The sequence below is a fragment of the Haliotis rubra genome, unplaced genomic scaffold (assembly GCF_003918875.1).
Source record: "Haliotis rubra isolate DU_JTF1 unplaced genomic scaffold, ASM391887v1 Scf1289, whole genome shotgun sequence".
NCBI lineage: Eukaryota > Metazoa > Mollusca > Gastropoda > Lepetellida > Haliotidae > Haliotis > Haliotis rubra.
Window position 1 is genome coordinate 143,183 of NW_025765213.1, and position 27,477 is coordinate 170,659.

General features: G+C 42.3%; 1 protein-coding gene across 1 annotated transcript in view; it reads right to left on the bottom strand.

Moving 5' to 3' along the window:
* LOC124266906 (sporozoite surface protein 2-like) overlaps nucleotides 1-27,477 on the bottom strand; it is a 43,003-nt gene that overhangs the window by 11,944 nt on the left and 3,582 nt on the right. The window contains exons 2-3 of the mRNA XM_046701746.1: nucleotides 23,238-23,588; nucleotides 22,570-22,681 (exon numbers count right to left, since the gene is read on the bottom strand). Coding sequence (XP_046557702.1) covers nucleotides 22,570-22,681; nucleotides 23,238-23,588 — 463 coding nt within the window. The remainder of the gene's footprint in view (nucleotides 1-22,569; nucleotides 22,682-23,237; nucleotides 23,589-27,477) is intronic.

A 27,477-nucleotide genomic window follows, 5' to 3' on the forward strand; every position in this document is an offset into this window, starting at 1 on the left:
TATATTGGGTGGAATGACCGCATGTGGGCGTAATGATGTAGTGGGTGGAAGGATACCATGTTTGGTGTAATGATGTAGTAGGTGGGAGGATAGCATATGGGTGTAATGATGTAGTGGGTGGAATGATAGCATGTGCATGTGATGGTGTAGTTGGTGGAATGACAGCACGTGGATGTAATGATGTGGTGGGTGGAATGATAGCATGTGGATATGATGATGTAGTGGGTTGAATGATAGCATGTGGATATGATGACATAGTGCGTGGAATGATAGCATATGTATATGATAATGTAGAGGGTGGAATGATAGAATGTGGATGTGATGATGTAGTGGGTGGGGTGATAGCATATGGATATGATGGTGTAGTGGGTGGAATGATAGCATGTGGATATAATGATGTAATGGGTGGAATGATAGAATGTGGATATGATGATGTAGCTGGTGGAAGGATAGCACGTGGATATGATGATTCAGTGAGTGAAATGATAGCATGTGGATATAATGATGTAATGGGTGCATTGAGAGGATGTGGATGTAATGATGTAGCTGGTGGAAGGATAGCATGTGGATATCATGATGTAGTGGGAGGAATGATACCATGTGGATTTGATGGTGTATTGGGTGGACCGATAGCAGGTGGATATAATGATTTAGTGGGTGGAATGATAGCATGTGTATATGTTGATTTTGTTGGTGGAATGATAACATGTGGATATGATCATGCTGTGGGTGGAATTATAGCACGTGGATGTGATGATGTACTGGGTGGAATGATAGCATGTGGGTGTAATGATGTAGTGGGTGTAATGAAACCATGCGGGTGTAATGATGAAGTGGGTAGAATGATAACATGTTGGTGTATTGATGAAGTAGGTGGAATGATAGCATGTGGGTGTAACGATGTAGTGGGTGGAATGACAGCATGTGGGTGTAATGATGTAGTGGGTGGAATGTCAGCATGTGGGTGTAATGATGAAGTGGGTGGAATGACAGCATGTGGGCGTAATGATGCAGTGGGTGGAATGATAGCATGTGCATGTGATGATGTAGTTAGTGGAATGACAGAACGTGGATGTAATGATGTGGTGGGTGGAATGATAGCATGTGCATATGATAATGTAGTGGGGGGAATGATAGAATGTGGATATGATGATGTAGTTGGTGGAACGATAGCAAATGGATATGATGGTGTAGTGGGTGGAATGATAGCATGTGGATATAATGATGCAGTGAGTGAAATGATAGCATGTGGATATAATGATGTAATGGGTGCATTGAGAGCATGTGGATGTAATGATGTAGCTGGTGGAAGGATAGCATGTGGATATGATGATGTAGTGGGAGGAATGACAGCATGTGGGTGTAATGATGCAGTGAATGGAACGAAAGCCAGTCGGTGTAATGATGCTGTGGGTGGTATAATAGCATGTGGGTGTAATCATGTAATTGGAGGAATGAAAGCATGTGGGTGTAATGATGCAGTGGGTGGAATGATAGCATGTGGGTGTAATGATGCAGTGTGAGGAATGACAGCATGTGGATGTAATGATGTTCTTGATGGAATGACACCAAGCGGGTGTAATGATGTAGTGGGTGGAATGCTACCACGTGGATATAATGATGTAATGGGTGGAATGATAGCATGTGTATATGATGATTTTGTTGGTGGAATGATAACATGTGGATATGATCATGTTGTTCGTGAAATGAAAGCACGTGGATGTGATGATGTAGTTGGTGGAATAATAGCATGTGGATGTGATGATGAAGGGCGTGGAATGATAACATATGGATGTGATGGTGTTGTTGGTGGAATGATACCACGTGAATATAATGATGTAGTGGGTGGAATGATAGCATGTTGATGTGATGGTATAGTGGGTGGAATGATAGCATGTGGATGTAATGGTGTAGTTGGTGGAATGATAACATGTGGATGTGATGATGTTGTGGGTGGAAGTATAGCATATTGATGTAATGATGTAGTGGGTGGATTGATAGCATCTGGATATGATGATGTAGTTGGTGGAATTATAGCATGTTGGTATGATGATGAATTGGATGCAATGATAGCATGTGGATATGATGATGTAAAGGGTGGAACGATAGTATGTGGATATGATGATGTAGTGGGTGGAATGATAGCATGTGGATATTGTGTTGTAGTGGGTGGATTGAAAGCATGTGGATATGATGATGTTGTGGGTGGAATGAGAGCATGTGGATATGATGATATAGTGGGTGGAATGATGACAAGTGGATATGATGATATAGTGGGTGGAATGATAGCACGTGGATGTGATGATGTAGTGGGTCCAATGAGAGCATGTGGATGTGATGATGTAGTTGGTGGAATGATAGCATGTGGGTGTAATCATGTAATTGGAGGAATGAAAGCATGTTGGTGTAATGATGCAGTGGGTGGAATGATAGCATGTGGGTGGAATGATGCAGTGTGAGGAATGACAGCATGTGGATGTAATGATGTTCTTTATGGAATGACACCAAGCGGGTGTAATGATGCAGTGGGTGGAATTATAGCATGTGGATATTATGATGTGGTGGGTGGAATGATAGCATGTGGATATGATGATGTAGTGGGTGGAATGATAGCATGTGGATATGATGGTGTAGTGGGTGGAATGGTAGCATGTGGATATGATGAAATAGTGGGTGGAATGATAGCATGTTGATGTAATGATGTAGTGTGTGGAATGATAGCATGTGCATGTGATGGTGTAGTTGGTGGAATGATAGTACGTGGGTGTAATGATGTAGTGGGTGGAATGATAGCATGTGGATTTGATGTTGCAGTGGGTTGAATGAAAGCGTTTGGATATGATGATGTAGTTGGTGGAATGAAAGCATATGAATATGATAATGTAGAGGGTGGAATGATAGCATGTGGATATGATGATCTAGTTGGTGGAATGATAGCACGTGCGTGTAATGATGCAGTTAGTGTAATGACAGCCTGTGGGTGTAATCATGTAATGGGTGGAATGATAGCATGTGGGTGTAATGATGTAATGGGTGGAATGACAGCATGTGGGTGCAATGATGTAGTGGTTGAAATGAAACCATGTGGATGTAATGATGAAGTGGGTGGAATGATAGCATGTGGGTGTAATGATTTAATGGGTGGAATGACAGCATGTGGGTGTAGTGACGTAGAGGGTGGAATGAAACCATGTGGGTGTAATGATGTAGTGGGTGGAATGATAGCATGTGGGTGTAATGATGTAGTGGGTGGAATGATAGCATGTGGGTGTAATGATGTAGTGGGTGGAATGAAACCATGTGGATGTAATGATGAAGTGGGTGGAATGATAACATGTGGGTGTATTGATGAAGTAGGTGGAATGAAAGCATGTGGGTGTAACGATGTAGTGGGTGGAATGACAGCATGTGGGTGTAATGATGAAGTGGGTGGAATGAAAGCATGTTCGTGTAATAATATATTGGGTGGAATGACCGCATGTGGGCGTAATGATGTAGTGGGTTGAAGGATACCATGTTTGGTGTAATGATGTAGTAGGTGGAATGATAGCATATGGGTGTAATGATGTAGTGGGTGGAATGATAGCATGTGCATGTGATGGTGTAGTTGGTGGAATGACAGCATCTGGATATGATGATGTAGTTGGTGGAATTATAGCATGTTGGTATGATGATGAATTGGATGCAATGATAGCATGTGGATATGATGATGTAAAGGGTGGAACGATAGTATGTGGATATGATGATGTAGTGGGTGGAATGATAGCATGTGGATATGATGATGTAAAGGGTGGAACGATAGTATGTGGATATGATGATGTAGTGGGTGGAATGATAGCATGTGGATATGATAATGTGGGTGTAATCATGTAATTGGAGGAATGAAAGCATGTGGGTGTAATGATGCAGTGGGTGGAATGATAGCATGTGGGTGTGATGATGTAGTTCGTGGAATGATAGCATGTGGATGTGATGATGTAGTTGATGGAATGATAGCATGTGGATGTGATAATGTATTGGGGGGAATGATGGGTGGAAGGATAGAATGTTGATATGAAGATGTAATGGGTGGAATAACAGCATGTGTATGTAATGACGTAGTGGGTGGAATGATAGAATGTGGATATGATGATGTAGTTGGTGATAGAATGTGATAGATGTATATAGATAGCATGTGATGTATGTAGTGGGTGGAATGAAAGCATGTGGATATAATGATGCAATGAGTGAAATGATAGCATGTGGATATAATGATGTAATGGGTGCATTGAGAGCATGTGGATGTAATGATGTAGCTGGTGGAAGGATAGCATGTTGATATGATGATGTAGTGGGAGGAATGACAGGATGTGGGTGTAATGATGCAGTGGATGGAACGAAATGATGATGTAAAGGGTGGAACGATAGTATGTGGATATGATGATGTAGTGGGTGGAATGATAGCATGTGGATATGATAATGTGGGTGTAATCATGTAATTGGAGGAATGAAAGCATGTGGGTGTAATGATGCAGTGGGTGGAATGATAGCATGTGGGTGTGATGATGTAGTTCGTGGAATGATAGCATGTGGATGTGATGATGTAGTTCGTGGAATGATAGCACGTGGATGTGATGATGTAGTTGATGGAATGATAGCATGTGGATGTGATAATGTATTGGGGGGAATGATAGAATGTGGATATGATGATGTAGTTGGTGGAATGATAGCATATAGATATGTTGATGTAGTGGGTGGAATGAAAGCATGTGGATATAATGATGCAATGAGTGAAATGATAGCATGTGGATATAATGATGTAATGGGTGCATTGAGAGCATGTGGATGTAATGATGTAGCTGGTGGAAGGATAGCATGTTGATATGATGATGTAGTGGGAGGAATGACAGGATGTGTGTGTAATGATGCAGTGGATGGAACGAAAGCCAGTCGGTGTAATGATGCTGTGGGTGGTATAATAGCATGTGGGTGTAATCATCTAATTGGAGGAATGAAAGCATGTGGGTGTAATGATGATGTGGGTAGGGGTGTAATCATCTGTAATGGAGGAATGAAAGCATGTGGGTGTAATGATGTAGTGGGTGGAATTATAGCATGTGGAAGTAATGATGTAATGGGTGGAATGACAGCATGTGGATATAATGATGTAATGGGTGGAATGACAGCATGTGGATATAATGATGTAATGGGTGGAATGATAGCATGTTGATGTATTGGTGTGGTTGGTGGAATGATAGCACGTGGATGTGATGATGTAGTTCGTGGAATGATAGCATGTGGATATGATGGTGTAGTGGGTGGATTGATAGCATGTGGATATGATGATGAATTGGATGCAATGATAGCATGTGGATATGATGATGTAAAGGGTGGAATGATAGTATGTGGATATGATGATGTAGTTGTTGGAATGATAGCATGTGGATATGATGATGTAATGGGTGGAATGATAACATGTTGACATGATAATGTAGTTCGTGGAATGATATCATATGGATAGGGTGTTGTAGTGGGTGGAATTGAAAGCATGTAGATATGATGGTGTAGTGGGTGCATTGATAGCATCTGGATATGATGATGAATTGGATGCAATGATAGCATGTGGATATGATGATGTAAAGGGTGGAATGATAGTATGTGGATATGATGATGTAGTGGGTGCATTGAGAGCATGTGGATGTAATGATGTAGCATGTGGATATGATGATGTAAAAGTTGGAATGATAGCATGTGGATATGATGATGTAAAAGTTGGAATGATAGTATGTGGATATGATGATGTAAAAGTTGGAATGATAGCATGTGGATATGATGATGTAGTGGGTGAAATGATACCATGTGGAAGTGATGATGTAAAGGTTGGAATTATAGCATGTGGGTATGATGATGAATTGGATGCAATGATAGCATGTGGATATGATGATGTAAAGGGTGGAATGATAGTATATGGATATGATGATGTAGGGGGTGGAATGATGGCATGTGGATATGATGATGAATTGGATGCAATGATGGCATATGGATATGATGATGTAAAGGGTGGAATGATAGTATGTGGATATGATGATGTAGTGGGTGGAATGATAACATGTGGATATGATAATGTAGTTGGTGGAATGATAGCATGTTGAAACGATAATGTAGTTCGTGAAATGATATCATATGGATATTGTGTTGTAGTGGGTGGAATGAAAGCATTTGGGTATGATGATGTAGTGGGTGGAATGAGAGCATGTGGATATGATGGTGCAGTTGATGGAATGATGGCATGTGGATGTGATGATGTAGTGGTTGGAATGATAGCATGTGGATGTGATGATGTAGTTGGTGGAATGATAGCACGTGGATATGATAATGTGATGGGTGGAATGATAGTATGTGGATGTAATGATGTAGTGGGTGAAATGATAGCATGTGGATAAGATGATGTAGTGGGAGGAATGATAGCATGTGGATATGATGATGTTGTGGGTGGAATGATAGCATGTGGATAAGATGATGTTGTGGGTGGTTTGATAGCATGTGGATGTAATGATGTAGTGGGTGGAATGATACCATATAGATAAGATGATGTAGTTCGTTGAATGATACCATGTAGATAAGATAATGTAGTGGGTGGAATGATAGCATGTGGATAAGATGATGTAGTGGGTGGAATGATAGCATGTGGATATGATGATGTTGTGGGTGGAATGATAGCATCTGGATGTAATGATGTAGTGGGTGGAATGATACCATGTGGATAAGATGATGTAGTATGTGGAATGATAGCATGTGGATATGATGATGTTGTTGGTGGAATGATACGATGTAGATATGATGATGTAGTTCGTTGAATGATACCATGTAGATAAGATGATGTAGTGGGTGGAATGATAGCATGTGGATATGATGATGTTGTTGGTGGAATAATAGCATGTGGATATGATGATGTAGTGGGTGGATTGATACCATGTAGATAAGATGATGTAGTTCGTGGAATGATACCATGTTGATAAGATGATGTAGTGGCTGGAATGATAGCATGTGGATATGATGATGTTGTTGGTGGAATGATACCATGTAGATAAGATGGTGTAGTTCGTGGAATGATACCATGAGGATAAGATGATTTGGGTGGTTTATATAGGTTGTGGTGAATAGTGGGTTTGCTGATTGAATAAGGGGATTGTGGAACATGACGAATGGGTGGGGGAGTGTGGAGTGATGGTATGTGGCGGTAGTCAGACTGGAAATGGTTAGTTATCCCTTACTCTACCTGCCTACAGGACACGTGTGGTTACCTGTAGGAACATCTACCGTGATACGATGGTTGTAACATGTTGCGTGAACTGACAAGGAAGGGATTTGTACTCATTGATTCTCAACCTCGTACCGTTGCGATACTTTACTGTACATATCCCACCATCTACCGAAACAGAACTTACTTTATTCTTCAAACGTGTCTATTGTAGAATTGCGATCGGACGGTTTATTTTACTCACAAATAGGTTTCTAATCACTTCAAGATATATTTAAATACTTTGAAAGATCAGGTATAAATTGAGTGTGATACGGGTGAGATGACGTCTACTCCTACACTTACATATTCGTGGTGTTGTTCTAAGACATGAATTTACTTGTCTGCACCAAGAAAGGACGGGCGCACATAGCGAGCCTCATTCGGGTCAAAGGTCATGTCAGAGGTTACCACTCACTAACAGCCATCTGAATTTAGGGCGTGAAGATCTGGCCCAGTGTTAGCTGATGATATACTTTGTGAATCTCAATGGACTATAAACATAATACTAGCGGCTTCTTTAGGCCACGACAAGGTAAGTCTGTCATGTTCCTATATACAAGTTTATGAAGAAATACGTGTACATACCTAGCTGTAGTGAGAGTAGTGATGTTATGTCTCCCACAGCACGGCTGGAGGAGGGGGTAGAGGTGTATATCAACATGCTTGGTAAAGAGAGCCGACTTGTGTCTACCGGCAGTACAAACACTGACCTGTCTGCAGCACCTGTGCTGCTAGGAAAACGTAGGCTGTGATCCCAAGATGTACTTGATAAAACTTCCATACACAAATTATAATTTTAATCATAATTCCCTCGATGTAACAGTAGTTTTACAGAACACCGGAAACCTAAGACAAAACGAATGTGTCTTGCAAGATGCAGGAATAATGTCTGTAAACAACACACATGCAGACATGTTTGTTTCTTGTTTAACGCCACACACATCTATTATAACAGGGGCTCCTTTCACGAAGCAAACCATTCTTTATCACTGCACTAAGGTTACCTAAGTGACTTACGATCACCTTAGTGCTTTGTGAAAGGAGGCCCTGGTCTGTAAGTTGTTTACAACCCTGTGATTGACATCATGAGCATTTGTTGACGTACAATCGGCCAAGTCATGCGACCATTCAGTTGCCTTGTACAAGCATCATAGGTTGCAAGGGGCCTATACTGACAAGGAATTTCCTCGAGAACAATACCCATAACCTTCCCGACACATTGTATTTGTTTACACATGGAGAACGAACACTTCACATTACATGATACACATATTCGCCTGTATTTCCGTAACACGGAGCGACAGTTGCGGGGGTATCATTATGTGTTCAGGAGACGTGATGAGAATGCATCAGTATTTAATTGTTGTGCTGCAGTGCGCTGTGTCACTACATGCCAGCGTGGGAGACATGGCTGGGGCAGACACACTTTAATACCTGTTGTTTGTCATTAAGTGTCCGTGACATCACTCCAAAGACAGGCCTACACAATGGAAACCTACCAACTACGTCACAAACAACGTATTTACGTTCACTCTGAAGAACGTGAGAATCAGTGTTGCCATGACATGTTGATATGACAGTCACCAACAATGATCGCATAAGAAATCTCGCATGCGACAACGAATCAATGCTTGAACGGAAATGGAACAGGAGAAATGGCGGCACGAAGAAACGGTATTTTATACTTGAGATGTGCCAAAAGAAACCATAATTAATTAGGATGGAATATACACAGAAAATCTCACTTTTGCCACGGCTCTGACAATGCCTTTCCAGATTGTTAAAAGTGGCATCAGGCTGCACTACCTATGGCCACAGTAACATCGGGTCGTACGAAACATGACAGCAGTAAAATGAGGTTCAATTATAACCTATGACCTGAGTAACATCAGCACATATGGCCTATGACAGCAGTAACGTCAGCACGGATGACCAACGACAGCAGTAACGTCTACGAGGATGACCTATGACAGCAGTAACGTCAGCGAGGATGACCTATGACAGCAGTAACGTCAGCACGGATGACCTATGACAGCAGTAACGTCAGCGAGGATGACCTATGACAGCAGTAACGTCAGCACGGATGGCCTATGACAGCAGTAACGTCAGCACGGATGACCTATGACAGTAGTAACGTCAGCGAGGATGACCTATGACAGCAGTAACGTCAGCGAGGATGGCCTATGACAGCAGTAACGTCAGCACAGATAACCTATGACAGCAGTAACGTCAGCACGGATGATCTATGACAGTAGTAACGTCAGCGAGGATGACCTATGACAGCAGTAACGTCAGCGAGGATGACCTATGACAGTAGTAACGTCAGCGAGGATGACCTATGACAGTAGTAACGTCAGCACACATGACCTATGACAGCAGTAATGTCAGCACGATGGCCTATGACAGTAGTAACGTCAGCACACATGACCTATGACAGTAGTAACGTCAGCACGGATGGCCTATGACAGTAGTAACGTCAGCACGGATGACCTATGACAGTAGTAACGTCAGCGAGGATGACCTATGACAGCAGTAACGTCAGCACGGATGGCCTATGACAGTAGTAACGTCAGCACGGATGACCTATGACAGTAGTAACGTCAGCACACATGACCAATGACAGTAGTAACGTCAGCACACATGACCTATGACAGTAGTAACGTCAGCACGGATGGCCTATGACAGTAGTAACGTCAGCACACATGACCTATGACAGTAGTAACGTCAGCACGGATGGCCTATGACAGTAGTAACGTCAGCACGGATGATCTATGACAGTAGTAACGTCAGCACGGATTACCTATGACAGCAGTAACGTCAGCAAGGATCATCTGTGACAGTAGTAACGTCAGCGAGGATGACCTATGACAGCAGTAACGTCAGCACGGATGACCTATGACAGCAGTAACGTCAGCACACATGACCTATGACAGCAGTAACGTCAACGAGGATGACCTATGACAGCAGTAACGTCAGCACGGATGGCCTATGACAGCAGTAACGTCAGCACACATGACCTATGACAGCAGTAACGTGAGCGAGGATGAGCTATGGCAGCAGTAACGTCAGCACGGATGGCCTATGACAGCAGTAACGTCAGCGAGCATTACATATGACAGCAGTAACGTCAGCGAGGATTACATATGACAGCTCTAACGTCAGCACGGATGACCTATGACAGTAGTAACGTCAGTGAGTATGACTTATGACAGCAGTTACGTCAGCGAGGATTACATATGACAGCAGTAACGTCAGCGAGGATTACATATGACAGCAGTAGCGTCAGCACGGATGACCTATGACAGTAGTAACGTTAGCGAGGATGACCTATGACAGCAGTAACGTCAGCGAGGATGATCTATGACAGCAGTAACGTCAGCGAGGATGACCTATGACAGCAGTAACGTCAGCACGGATGACCTATGACAGCAGTAACGTCAGCGAGCATGACCTATGACAGCAGTAACGTCAGCGAGGATGGCCCATGACAGCAGTAACGTCAGCACAGATGACCTATGACAGCAGTAACGTCAGCACGGATGACCTATGACAGTAGTAACGTCCGCGAGGATGACCTATGACAGCAGTAACGTCAGCGAGGATGACCTATGACAGAGTAACGTCAGCACGGATGGCCTATAACAGCAGTAACGTCAGCACGGATGACCTATGACAGTAGTAACGTCAGCGAGGATGACCTATGACAATAGTAACGTCAGCACACATGACCTATGACAGCAGTAACGTCAGCACGGATGACCTATGACAGCAGTAACGTCAGCACAGATGACCTATGACAGTAGTAACGTCAGCACGGGTGATCTATGACAGTAGTAACGTCAACGAGGATGACCTATGACAGCAGTAACGTCAGCGAGGATGGCCTATGACAGCAGTAACGTCAGCACGGATGACCTATGACAGCAGTAACGTCAGCACGGATGACCTATGACAGTAGTAACGTCAGCACGGATGACCTATGACAGTAGTAACGTCAGCACGGATGACCTATGACAGCAGTAACGTCAGCACGGATGGCCTATGACAGTAGTAACGTCAGCTCAGATGACCTATGACAGCAGTAACGTCAGCACGGATGACCTATGACAGTAGTAACGTCAGCGAGGATGACCTATGACAGTAGTAACGTCAGCACCCATGACCTATGATAGCAGTAACGTCAGCACACATGACCTATGACAGCAGTAACGTCAGCACGGATGACCTTAGACAGTAGTAACGTCGGCACGGATGACCTATGACAGTAGTAACGTCAGCACGGATGACCTATGACAGCAGTAACGTCAGCACGGATGACCTATGACAGTAGTAACGTCAGCGAGGATCACCTATGACAGCAGTAACGTCAGCGAGGATGGCCTATGACAGCAGTAACGTCAGCACGGATGACCTATGACAGCAGTAACGTCATCACACATGACCTATGACAGCAGTAACGTCAGGGAGGATGGCCTATGACAGCAGTAACGTCAGCACGGATGGCCTATGACAGCAGTAACGTCACCACACATGACCTATGACAGCAGTAACGTGAGCGAGGATGAGCTATGGCAGCAGTAACGTCAGCACACATGACCTATGACAGTAGTAACGTCAGCGAGGATGGCCTATGACAGCAGTAACGTCAGCACGGATGACCTATGACAGTAGTAACGTCAGCACGGATGGCCTATGACAGTAGTAACGTCAGCACACATGACCAATGACAGCAGTAACGTCAGCGAGGATGACGTATGACAGCAGTAACGTCAGCGAGGATGACCTATGACAGCAGTAACGTCAGCGAGGATGGCCCATGACAGCAGTAACGTCAGCACAGATGACCTATGACAGCAGTAACGTCAGCACGGATGACCTATGACAGTAGTAACGTCAGCAAGGATGACCTATGACAGCAGTAACGTCAGCGAGGATGGCCTATGACAGCAGTAACGTCAGCACAGATGACCTATGACAGCAGTAACGTCAGCACGGATGACCTATGACAGTAGTAACGTCAGCACGGATGACCTATGACAGCAGTAACGTCAGCGAGGATGGCCTATGACAGCAGTAACGTCAGCACAGATGACCTATGACAGCAGTAACGTCAGCACGGATGACCTATGACAGTAGTAACGTGAGCGAGGATGACCTATGACAGTAGTAACGTCAGCGAGGATGACCTATGACAGCAGTAACGTCAGCACGGATGGCCTATAACAGCAGTAACGTCAGCACGGATGGCCTATGACAGCAGTAACGTCAGCACGGATGACCTATGACAGCAGTAACGTCAGCGAGGATGACCTATGACAGCAGTAACGTCAGCACCCATGACCTATGACAGCAGTAACGTCAGCACGGATGACCTATGACAGTAGTAACGTCAGCGAGGATGACCTATGACAGCAGTAACGTCAGCGAGGATGGCCTATGACAGCAGTAACGTCAGCACAGATGACCTATGACAGTAGTAACGTCAGCACGGATGATCTATGACAGTAGTAACGTCAACGAGGATGACCTATGACAGCAGTAACGTCTGCTCAGATGACCTATGACAGTAGTAACGTCAGCGAGGATGACCTATGACAGTAGTAACGTCAGCACACATGACCTATAACAGCAGTAACGTCAGCACACATGACCTATGACATCAGTAACGTCAGCACGGATGACCTATGACAGTAGTAACGTCAGCACGGATGACCTATGACAGCAGTAACGTCAGCACGGATGGCCTATGACAGTAGTAACGTCAGCGAGGATGACCTATGACAGCAGTAACGTCAGCGAGGATGGCCTATGACAGCAGTAACGTCAGCACGGATGACCTATGACAGTAGTAACGTCAGCACGGATGACCTATGACAGCAGTAACGTCAGCGAGGATGGCCTATGACAGCAGTAACGTCAGCACAGATGACCTATGACAGCAGTAACGTCAGCACGGATGACCTATGACAGTAGTAACGTGAGCGAGGATGACCTATGACAGTAGTAACGTCAGCGAGGATGACCTATGACAGCAGTAACGTCAGCACGGATGGCCTATAACAGCAGTAACGTCAGCACGGATGGCCTATGACAGCAGTAACGTCAGCACGGATGACCTATGACAGCAGTAACGTCAGCGAGGATGACCTATGACAGCAGTAACGTCAGCACCCATGACCTATGACAGCAGTAACGTCAGCACGGATGACCTATGACAGTAGTAACGTCAGCGAGGATGACCTATGACAGCAGTAACGTCAGCGAGGATGGCCTATGACAGCAGTAACGTCAGCACAGATGACCTATGACAGTAGTAACGTCAGCACGGATGATCTATGACAGTAGTAACGTCAACGAGGATGACCTATGACAGCAGTAACGTCTGCTCAGATGACCTATGACAGTAGTAACGTCAGCGAGGATGACCTATGACAGTAGTAACGTCAGCACACATGACCTATAACAGCAGTAACGTCAGCACACATGACCTATGACATCAGTAACGTCAGCACGGATGACCTATGACAGTAGTAACGTCAGCACGGATGACCTATGACAGCAGTAACGTCAGCACGGATGGCCTATGACAGTAGTAACGTCAGCGAGGATGACCTATGACAGCAGTAACGTCAGCGAGGATGGCCTATGACAGCAGTAACGTCAGCACGGATGACCTATGACAGCAGTAACGTCAGCACGGATGACCTATGACAGTAGTAACGTCAGCACGGATGACCTATGACAGTAGTAACGTCAGCACGGATGACCTATGACAGCAGTAACGTCAGCACGGATGGCCTATGACAGTAGTAACGTCAGCGAGGATGACCTATGACAGCAGTAAGCGTCAGCGAGGATGGCCTATGACAGCAGTAACGTCAGCACGGATGACCTATGACAGCAGTAACGTCAGCACACATGACCTATGACAGCAGTAACGTCAGCGAGGATGACCTATGACAGCAGTAACGTCAGCACACATGACCTATGACAGCAGTAACGTCAGCACGGATGGCCTATGACAGCAGTAACGTCAGCGAGGATGACCTATGACAGCAGTAACGTCAGCGAGGACCTATGACAGCAGTAACGTCAGCACGGATGACCTATGACAGCAGATGTCACATGACCTATGACAGCAGTAACGTCGAGGATGCTATGACGGTAACGTGGCCTATGACAGCAGTAACGTCAGCACGGATGGCCTATGACAGCAGTAACGTCAGCACACATGACCTATGACAGCAGTAACGTTAGCACGGATGGCCTATGACAGCAGTAACGTCAGCGAGGATTACATATGACAGCAGTAACGTCAGCGAGGATTACATATGACAGCTGTAATGTCAGCACGGATGACCTATGACAGCAGTAACGTCAGTGAGTATGACTTATGACAGCAGTTACGTCAGCGAGGATTACATATGACAGCAGTAACGTCAGCGAGGATTACATATGACAGCAGCAACGTCTGCACAGATGGCCTGTGACAGCAGTAACGTCAGCACGGATGGCCTGTGACAGCAGTAACGTCAGCGAGGATTACATATGACAGCAGTAACGTCAGCGAGGATGACATATAACAGCAGTAACGTCAGCACGGATGACATATGGCAACAGTAACGTCAGGGAGGATGACATATGACAGCAGTAACGTCAGCGAGGATGACTTATGACAGCAGTAACGTCAGCACGGGTGGCCTGTGACAGCAGTAACTCCCGCACGGGTGGCCTGTGACAGCGTTAACGTCAGCACACATGACCTATGACAGCAGTAACATCAGCGAGGATGACCTATGATAGCAGGAACGTCAGCACGGATGACCTATGACAGCAGTAACGTCAGCGAGGATGACCTATGACAGCAGTAACGTCAGCACGGATGACATATGGCAGCAGTTACGTCAGCACGGATGGCCTGTGACAGCAGTAACGCCAGCACGGATGGCCTGTGACAGCAGTAACGTCAGCACACATGACCTATGACAGCAGTAACGTCAGATCAGATGACCTATGACAGCAGTAACGTCAGCTCAGATGACATATGACAGCATTAACGTCAGCACATCTTCAGCAGTACCCACATATTGCATACCACCATCACATGTCTCCTGTCGTACCCAGATGTTGCATACCACCATCACATGTCTTCTGTAGTACCCAAGTATTGCATACAACCCTGACATACCACCATCACATGTCTCCTGCAGTACCCAAGTATTGCATACAACCATCACATGCCTCCTGCAGTACCCAAGTATTGCATACTACCATCACATGCCTCCTGCAGTACCCAAGTATTGCATACAACCCTCACATGCCTCCTGCAGTACCCAAGTATTGCATACCACCCTCACATGTCTCCTGCAGTACCCAAGTATTGCATACTACCATCACATGTCTCCTGCAGTACCCAAGTATTGCATACCACCCTCACATGTCTCCTGCAGTACCCAAGTATTGCATACAACCCTCACATGCCTCCTGCAGTACCCAAGTATTGCATACCACCCTCACATGCCTCCTGCAGTACCCATGCCTCCTGCAGTACCCAAGTATTGCATACCACCCTTACATGTCTCCTGCAGTACCCAAGTATTGCATACTACCATCACATGTCTCCTGCAGTACCCAAGTATTGCATACCACCCTCACATGTCTCCTGCAGTACCCAAGTATTGCATACCACCCTCACATGCCTCCTGCCGTACCCAAGTATTGCATACCACCCTCACATGCCTCCTGCAGTACCCAAGTATTGCATACCACCCTTACATGCCTCCTGCAGTACCCATGCCTCCTGCAGTACCCAAGTATTGCATACCACCCTTACATGCCTCCTGCAGTACCCAAGTATTGCATACCACCCTCACATGTCTCCTGCAGTACCCAAGTATTGCATACCACCCTCACATGTCTCCTGCAGTACCCAAGTATTGCATACCACCCTCACATGTCTCCTGCAGTACCCATGTGTGCATACCATCCTCATATGTACCCTGTAGTGCTAATGTGTGAACACCACCATCACATGTACCTTATAGTGCTCATTTTTTGCACAAAAAGATCCCAAAATGTCTCTTGTACTACTCATGTATTGCATAACTCAATGGCATATCTCCTGAAGTACTCATGTATTTGTATACCCTCATGACATATCTTATGCAGTGTTCGTGTGTTGCACATCACTCAATTGTCCCTTTTCGCGTCCATGTATTTCGTACTAACCATGTGTTTCCTATAATACCCTGAAGTACATACCGCAAGTCTCCCGTAGTACACGTGTATAGGACATTGATGCCTGTGGTGCCTGCCTTTACGATACACCCTCACACTGCCCTGTCGTAACCGTGTTTCACTTACACTTTCTTTACTCTGGTACCAGTGTTGAAAATACCACACATTTCTCCTCAGAGTTTACCGTGCTCTACATTCCATCTTGGCATTTTCACCTCTGTGGTGTCTGCGTTTTGCATGTCTTCTGTCATAGCCGTTTTAAATATCACCCTGAGGTTTCGGTGCTATCCGACTTTTACATACCAGCTCATATTTCCCTTTCCAGGGTTTCCATGTGCTACATCACATGTCTCCTTCCGAGATTCCGTGTTTTGCATAATACCTCATATTTCCCCTTCAATTGTTTCCATGTTTTACATACCACATCACATTTCTCCTTCTGGCTTTCCGTGTTTTGCATAACGCCTCACATTTCCCCTTCTGGGATTGCCATGTTTTTTATACCACTTCACATTTCTCCTTCTGGAGCTTCTGAGTTTTTCATATCACCTCATATTTTCCCTTCTGGGGCTTCTGTGTTTCGCATACCATCACATATTTTTCTTTCTGGGGCTTCCGTGTTTTGCATACCACCTCACATATCACCTGGGGAGTGTTTTACTCATCTCTCCCTCTGAGGCTACCGTGCTTTACATACCACCTCACATTTCTCTTTCTGTGGTTAGCTTTTGCCAGACAATGTACCGAAACAGACCCATCGCCACTGTATTTAGTCAGGAATTTATTCAGTCGGTTCTAAAGCTGTTAATGTTATATGCACTTTATTGTTTCATATCACAAAAGGTCTGTTAACTATTGTTTAGATATTCACAAAATCGTCTGCATGGGTGTACACGTAGGCAATAAACACAGGGGACCCACATTGCAATCTCCTAAGGTGATAATAAAGCGGGGCTTACATTCTCATGGTTGGCAACAGATTCCATCAACGTGGTCGCCCGAAGCCAGGTTCAGGCAAGCCGAAAATAGCCCATCAAAGTGCATTACTATCACCATTCTACTACAGCAACAGCAAGAGCAACACATCCACCCTCTTTATGTCTTGAGTCAATCTGATGGCATGTTGGTATTATCATGGACACCAGTTACATGTTATCTTTAGGACATCTGGTGGCATGTTGGTATTATCATGGACACCAGTTACATGTTATCTTTAGGACATCTGGTGGCATGTTGGTATTATCATGGACACCAGTTACATGTTATCTTTAGGACATCTGACGGCATGTTGGTATTATCATGGACACCAGTTACATGTTATATTTAGAACATCTGATGGCATGTTAGTATTATCATGGACACCAGTTACATGTTATCTTTAGAACATCTGGTGGCATGTTGGTATTATCATGGACACCAGTTACATGTTATCTTTAGAACATCTGGCATGGCATGTTACATGTTATCTTTAGAACATCTGGTATCATGGTCATGGACACCAGTTACATGTTTTCTTTAGAACATCTGGTGGCATGTTGGTTATAGGTAGAATATAGATTAGGTTTATCTTCCGAAAGCGTGTAGATGTTAGACGATATTATGATACTGTATTGTATTTTATAGATAGTATGTAGACGTTATATCACATTATTATACTGAATGAGTTATAGTCTAGCGATTATATTCAATAAACGAGTCTAACAAGTTGCGTGTCTTTTAATTTAGTGCTGTTACACTTTCTGTTTTTAAATGACAGTGAAATGAATATATATATATATGTCTTCGAAATAAAACTCATTTGGATTTTGTATTTGAAATGTATATTAAAACAGAACTTGTTCTCGTCACTATATGGCTGCAAAAATGCCCATGTGACGTAAAGCCCAACTCAACTCAACTCAGTAAACGATTCAGAAAAATTATTATGCTTCAAGAGTTTAAAAGATAAATAAGAAAATGTGTGTTAAAAATGCATTGTTGTGAGATGGTTTTAAACTTATTCGAAATTTATCCTGAATGTTTTTTAAAATATAATATAAAAATCTCTACTAAAATCGTGCTGTATATATAGAGTGGACTGGATGGTTTTGGTACGATGACTCAGCTGACTGCTTGTCATCGAAACATCGACGGCGTGGATAGTTGTTTTCTACATCAGTGATATCATTGTTTTGTCTGTTGTGGTCAAGTCATTCTGAATAACTAACTGTGTACATTGTCTGTTGTCGTCAAGCCATACTGAATAACTAACTGTGTACATTGTCTGTTGTGGTCAAGCCATACTGAATAACTAAATGGGTACACTGTCTGTTGTCGTCAAGCCATTCTGGATAACTAACTGTGTGCATTGTCTGTTGTCGTCAAGCCATACTGAATAACTAACTGTGTACATTGTCTGTTGTCGTCAAGCCATACTCAATAACTAACTGTGTACATTGTCTGTTGTGGTCAAGCCATTCTGAATAACTAACTGTGTACATTGTCTGTTGTCGTCAAGCCATACTGAATAACTAACTGTGTACATTGTCTGTTGTCGTCAAGCCATACTGAATAACTAACTGTGTACACTGTCCGTTGTCGTCAAGCCATTCTGGATAACTAACTGTGTACATTGTCTGTTGTCGTCAAGCCATACTGAATAACTAACTGTGTACATTGTCTGTTGTCGTCAAGCCATACTGAATAACTAACTGTGTACACTGTCCGTTGTCGTCAAGCCATTCTGAATAACTAACTGTGTACATTGTCTGTTGTCGTCAAGCCATTCTGAATAACTAACTGTGTACACTGTCCGTTGTCGTCAAGCCATTCTGGATAACTAACTGTGTACATTGTCTGTTGTCGTCAAGCCATTCTGAATAACTAACTGTGTACATTGTCTGTTGTCGTCAAGCCATACTGAATAACTAACTGTGTACATTGTCTGTTGTCGTCAAGCCATACTGAATAACTAACTGTGTACATTGTCTGTTGTCGTCAAGCCATACTGAATAACTAACTGTGTACATTGTCTGTACATATGATGCCATAATGATTTCATTCTTCTACATATGACATTCCGCGATGTGTTTGATACGTGGACTTGACACGGGTCTCTTTAGCCAGCTAGTGAGAGTAATTTGTACTTCCTTAACCTTTTTCTACAACTCATTAAGCTGAGGAAAGGCCTCAAGTCTGACAATGGGGATAGTTTAAGTAAAATAAGTTCACAGACACTCTTCGGTCTACAGTGAAGGCATATTCCGGCTCCCTCTAAGCTTTTGATAGAATCTTTATTCATGTTTAAATGTGTGTGGCAGGTTACTGCCCGCGATCCCCCCTCCAGTTGATATGAATAAGGTCAAATTGATGTACTTACAATAACCCAAACTCAAAATTTGATGTATACAATTTGGGCTAATCCTTTAGTCCTTGTTTGGACGTCAGGTGGCCATAAAAGCTCTTACCAACGACCTGCAAACTCAGTGGACGCGACTGGTGTGTTCCTACTGGTCAGTGAAGCACAATGATTTAGTTGACCGATATATTAACTGGATGCTGTAGATGGGATGCCGTGATCTCGGTCTTATCTTTAACGTGCATTACAAAGCAGCGATCAGTGTGATTCAGTTAACGAGGCACAGTTCGCGCTTGACGCAAGCACACATCGCTTCACCGTTCTCGCCCAGCTCTGATGTCGATGGCCAAGGGGGTGCAAGGGACCCGTAGCAAGAGTTACATGGTGATTGATTCCGTAATCTGAGTTAGTATCAGTACATGAAATCCTACCTTCGAAACACCCATTAGAATCTTCTAGTTTATTTTGTGTTTCTTGCACGTCGTGGCACATTCTCATGCGTCAGGAATGGTCATATGTATATATCACCTTCCTCTGACCCAGTTCAGCATTGTCAAACATCATAGTTTCTGCGTGTGATATGTTCCGCTGAAAGGATAACATTAGCCACGTCCCAAGATTACGTTCGGGGACTCAAATGATACTAAGCTCAGTTTCTCTCGCAAATCTCAGGAATACCAACATAGCTAAATAAGAAATGCTTCTTAAAATTTCTCTGCCTCGATTGATTTGCTTGTATTAGTGTTTCAATCAACAGAGTAAGAATTCATGTTTGGTGGTTAATTGCAAGGTTTGGCCGGTGCAAAGTCTTCCCACCTCAACATCCAACTGTGTATTCGGTGATCCCACGCTTCAAGGGCAGCCATAAAACTGTTCTCAAGCCACACTATAATCATGAACGTTATTGGAACGTCATGCTTGTCACATAGTCTGGTATAACCGGTGTTCATCATGTGCAGGGGTTCGGAAAACATTAATCCCTGTTTATTGGCACTTATTGCGTCGGAATGAATGGCGGTAATGCAAACGCTATTTGTCCATGTTTACTTTAACACTTGACGTAACATGTTATGGAGATGTTATCTGACTGATATCTTCGCCACATATGTACTGATTGTTTAGTGTCGCTACGAAGGTGATAGCAGTGATTCCACTCATTTGTTCACGGACAAACATATGTCAACTGTGTAGTTCTTTGGCTACATTTTGTCGCTCTGTACTTCTCCCAGTCGGGGCGGTGGGGTAGCCTAGTGGTTAAAGCGTTCTCTCATCACGCCAAAGACCTGGGTTCGATTCCACTAGTGGGTACAATGTGTGAAGCCCATTTCTGGTGCCTCCAGCCGTGATATTGCGGGAATATTGCTAACAGCGGCGTAAACCCATACTCACTCACTCGCCCGTATCATCAACTGATTCTATCAGAACAGGACTGGTGTTTAGATTATTCATAGCACTGAATATAAATAATGAACAAGAACACAAGAATGTAATATACATACACGCATGACAATCTCCACAACCAAGCGAGTGAGTATTCTTGAAATTAACCTAGGCTACGTATGTCGACATGTATTAATAATAATAATAATAATAAATGGATATTTCTTATGCGCCATAGTCCATCCAGAGCATGCTCAAAGTGCTACATATAAAAAGAGTGACTAGAGTTCAAGAAGAAGATATGACAATTAGCCAAAAATAACCGTGAGAGTATTTTACAGTTATAGGTTGTAGACTTTTTGAAGAGGAAGGTTTTGAGTCCCGATTTGAATGCTTCTAGGGATGAAGCATTTTTTATGGGAGTAGGAAGACTGTTCCATAGGGTTGGTGCTGCAAATTTGAATGACCTATGGCCAAAGTGTTTGAGACGAACTTGGGGAACTGAGAGAAGATGTTGATTCTGAGAGCGGAGAGAACGGGCAGGCATATATGTTGACAACATCTCAGAGAGGTATGGAGGAGCTAGGCCGTGTTTGCAGCGGAAAACAAGAGTGCAGATCTTGAAATGAATTCTTGCTTCAACCGGCAGCCAATGCAGACTCTGGAGGATTGGGGTTATGTGAGTCCATTTGGATGTTTTAGTGACAACTCTGGCGGCAGCATTCTGAAATTTTGAAGTCTGAAGAGAAGATCATTGGAGATTCCAAACAGTAGGCTATTGCAATAGTCAATCCTGGAGAGAACAAGTGACTGAGTGAGAACTTTAGCAGCATCTGTGGTTACAAGATGGCGGATGTTACCAATAGAGTGGAGATGGAAGTAGCCTACTCTACAGAGATGGTTCACATGTTGCTCCATGGTGAGACAAGGATCAAGATGAACACCTAGGTTTTACACTGGATGAAAGTGGGATATCTGAGTTGGCTACTGTGATGTCCGTAGAGTTTATCCTTTTCAGACATTGCGATGTGCCAATCAACATAGCCTCAGTCTTATCATCATTGAGCTTCAGCTCATTTGTCATCATCCATGAACTAATTGCCTTCGTGCACTGACTCACTCTAGATCTGGCTATTTGTACATCCTCTGGTTTGAAGGAATCCATCAATTGGAGGTCGTCTGCAAATGCGTGGTGATTCAGATCAAAGTTATCAATGACCTTCTCCAAAGGGTTTGTGTATAACACAAGAGAAGCGGCCCAAGGACTGAGCCCTGGGGTACACCACACTCTAGGATCGTTGACTCAGAGATGCTTTCAGAGACAAGAACTGACTGACTCCTCATGCTCAGATAGGAACGGAACCAGGCCAATGCATCCCCTTGTATGTTATAGTCATCCTGAAGACGGCTAAGGAGCTTCTGATGGTTGACCGTGTCGAACGCCGCTGAGAGATCAAGCAAGAGGAGAAGTGACACATTACCCAAATCCGCATGGCATCTCAAGTTATTCAGAATTTGAAGTAAGGCGGTCTCGGTACTGTGCCTAGGACGATAGGCTGATTGGAATCTGTTCAGAAAATCATTTGAAGAGATAGGATCTGAGTCTGACATCAACTGCACGTTCAAGGATCTTGGAAAGGAAAGAGAGGTTGGAGACAGGTCTGTAATTCTTGAGAGTATTGATATCCAAATTGTCTTTCTTAAGTAATGGCTTTACCACAGCTTGCTTGAACACCTCTGGAAAGACACCATTACCTAAGCTCAAGTTGATCAGTTTCGTGATAACTGGCAAAGAGTCTCCAAAAAGTCATCAAGGAGACGAGTTGGCATCGGATCGAAAAGACACAATGTCTTTTTGACCGTTTGATGAGTGCAGCTATCTCACCCTCAGTGAAAGAATCAAAGGTGTCCAGGCAGATCCATCATCGGGTGGGCATGTTGAAGGATCCTGTGTGTCAAGAAATGTTTGGTCAAAGCTTTTCCTGATATTTTCAATTTTACTTGAGAAGTAGGCTGAAAAATTGTCAGCAAGATCCTTGTCATTAGTGGACGGTGGTAATGGGGTATCATTCTTCTTGCCAAGTAGAGATCCCATGAATTTGTGATAGAAGGAAGGATTTTTCACATTGTCAGAGAGTTTCTTGGTACAGTAACTGGATTTGGCTCCTCTAAGAGCCCTAGCACAAGAGTTCCGCTCAGACTTATACAACTGACGGTGAATTTCAAGGCGACTCTTCCGCCATTTTCTCTCTGCAGCTCTGCGTTTCCGCTTGGCTAAGAGAACCTGCTCATTATACCAAGGAGTCCCTGATCTGACAATGATTTCCTTCAGAGCTGATGGAGCATGTTTATCTAAGAGAGATGACAATGTGGATGAATACAACTCAGCAAGTTGGTTTACATCATCCGGGGGGGTCTTGGAGTAAGTCAGAGTTTACAAGATCTCTTCGAAACTCAACATTGTCAATAGACTTGAGATTACGACAGGATTGTTTGATAGTCTGACGCTGAGGTCTGTCAATACTCCAGGTCATAGAAACCAGAAAGTGGTCGGAAAGTTGTATATCCTGCACATTGACAGAAGACACTAAGGAACTACTTTCAGAGGATATCACCCAGTCAAGGATATGGCCTCCTTTATGTGTTGGAGCATCAACATACTGACACAAACTATGTTGTTTGAGAAGATTTTTCATCTTCTTTGTATCTGAGCACTGATTGTTATCGTAGTGAATATTAAAATCACCTAGCAAAATAGTGTTCAACTGATTGTACCTCTCAACGAGTACAGACAACTCACCATGGAATACAGAGGTTGAAAGTTGGTTTTTCTTTGACGACGGTGGACGATACAAACACACAACACGAGCACAAGTATTTCCAGAACTAATTTTAGTGTTGATTGACTCAAAGCTTTTGAATTCTTCCAAATTGTCTAAACATTCTATCTGAATGTTAGACCTATGTATCACTGCTACACCCCCACCAGCGCGCTGGGATCTTGGAGCATGTTTACAAATTGTGACCCCTTATATTCATGTAACAGCCTGGAACAGAAGGACACTCTGTTATCTGTTTGACATTTCAATATTTCGTTCCTATTTTCTTTCCAACTTTCTGTCATAGTGGATCAACATCGATAGTGCCTACAGCCACTTTTGGACCATAGTACTTCACATATCATGTACAAGCAAGACAAATAAACCATTATCATTTTATCAGTTAGTTATAGATTTGTACATTGTAAATTATCTATTAATGACCAGTCCAGCATATGTTTCCATTTTATTACAAATGTTGTTTCATTATGTTTTTGTTACAAATGTTGTTTCATTATGTTTATTGCAAGTGATGTATTGTAAATAATGGATTTGCCTTAGTATGATCTTCTTTGTATGATTCAACTCTAGAGGAAATGAAGACATTCATTCATTCATGTTTTAAAACTAATTAGCTGGTGATGGTTACATTTATGTTACAACACTAATTAACTGGTGATGGTTACATTTATGTCCCAACACTAATTAACTGGTGATAGTTACATGTATGTTACAACACTAATTAACTGGTGATGGTTACATGTATGTTACAACTCTAATTAACTGGTGATGGTTACATGTATGTTACAACTCTAATTAACTGGTGATAGTTACATGTATGTTACAACACTAATTAACTGGTGATGGTTACATGTATGTTACAACATGTGATGGTTATGTATGTTACAACTCTAATTAACTGGTGGTATGGTTACTAATTAATGTATAGTTACAACACTAATTAACTGGTGATAGTTACATGTATGTTACAACACTAATTAACTGGTGATAGTTACATGTATGTTACAACACTAATTAACTGGTGATGGTTACATGTATGTTTCAACACTAATTAACTGGTGGTAGTGACATGTAATGTTTCAACACTAATTAACTGGTGATGGTTACATGTATGTTACAACACTTATTAAGTGGTGGTAGTTACATGTATGTTACAACACTAATTAACTGGTGATGGTTACATGTATGTTAAAACATTAATTAACTGGTGATAGTTACATGTATGTTACAACACTAATTAACTGGTGATAGTTACATGTATGTTACAACACTAATTAACTGGTGATGGTTACATGTATGTTAAAACATTAATTAACTGGTGATGGTTACATGTATGTTACAACTCTAATTAACTGGTGATAGTTACATGTATGTTACAACACTAATTAACTGGTGATGGTTACATGTATGTTACAACATTAATTAACTGGTGATGGTTACATGTATGTTACAACTCTAATTAACTGGTGATAGTTACATGTATGTTACAACACTAATTAACTGGTGATAGTTACATGTATGTTACAACACTAATTAACTGGTGATGGTTACATGTATGTTTCAACACTAATTAACTGGTGGTAGTGACATGTAATGTTTCAACACTAATTAACTGGTGATGGTTACATGTATGTTACAACACTTATTAAGTGGTGGTAGTTACATGTATGTTACAACACTAATTAACTGGTGATGGTTACATGTATGTTAAAACATTAATTAACTGGTGATGGTTACATGTATGTTACAACTCTAATTAACTGGTGATAGTTACATGTATGTTACAACACTAATTAACTGGTGATGGTTACATGTATGTTACAACATTAATTAACTGGTGATGGCTTCATGTATGTTACAACTCTAATTAACTGGTGGTAGTTACATGTATGTTTCAACACTAATTAACTGGTGGTAGTTACATGTAATGTTCCAACACTAACTAACTGGTAGTAGTTACATGTAATGTTCCAACACTAATTAACTGGTGATGGTTACATGTATGTTACAACACTTATTAAGTGGTGGTAGTAACATGTATGTTACAACACTAATTAACTGGTGATGGTTACATGTATGTTACAACACTAATTAACTGGTGATAGTTACATGTATGTTACAACACTAATTAACTGGTGATGGTTACATGTATGTTACAACATTAATTAACTGGTGATGGTTACATGTATGTTACAACACTAATTAACTGGTGGTAGTTACATGTATGTTTCAACACTAATTAACTGTTGATGGTTACATGTATGTTACAACATTAATTAACTGGTGATGGTTACATGTATGTTACAACACTAATTAACTGGTGGTAGTTACATGTATGTTTCAACACTAATTAACTGGTGATAGTTATATGAAATGTTCCAACACTAATTAACTGGTGATGGTTACATTTATGTTACAACACTTATTAAATGGTGGTAGTTACATGTATGTTACACAACAATTTACTGGTGATAGTTACATGTATGTTACAACACTAATTAACTGGTGATAGTTACATGTATGTTACAACACTAATTAACTGGTGATGGTTACATGTATGTTTCAACACTAATTAACTGGTGGTAGTGACATGTAATGTTTCAACACTAATTAACTGGTGATACTTACACGTAATGTTTCAACACTAATTAACTGGTGGTAGTTACATGTAATGTTCCAACACTTACTAACTGGTAGAAGTTACATGCAATGTTACAACACTAATTAACTGGTGATGGTTACATGTATGTTACAACACTAATTAACTGGTGATAGTTACATGTATGTTACAACACTAATTAACTGGTGATAGTTACATGTATGTTACAACACTAATAAACTGGTGATGGTTACATGTATGTTTCAACACTAATTAACTGGTGGTAGTGACATGTAATTTTTCAACACTAATTAACTGGTGATAGTTACACGTAATGTTTCAACACTAATTAACTGGTGATAGTTACATGTATGTTACAACTCTAATTAACTGATGGTAGTGACATGTAATGTTACAACACTAATTAACTGGTGATGGTTACATGTATGTTACAACTCTAATTAACTGGTGATAGTTACATGTATGTTACAACACTAATTAACTGGTGGTAGTTACATGTATGTTACAACACTAATTAACTGGTGATGGTTACATGTATGTTACAACACTAATTAACTGGTGATAGTTACATGTATGTTACAACACTAATTAACTGGTGGTAGTGACATGTATGTTACAACACTAATTAACTGGTGATGGTTACATGTATGTTACAACTCTAATTAACTGGTGGTAGTGACATGTAATGTTACAACACTAATTAACTGGTGATGGTTACATGTATGTTACAACTCTAATTAACTGGTGATACTTACATGTATGTTACAACACTAATTAACTG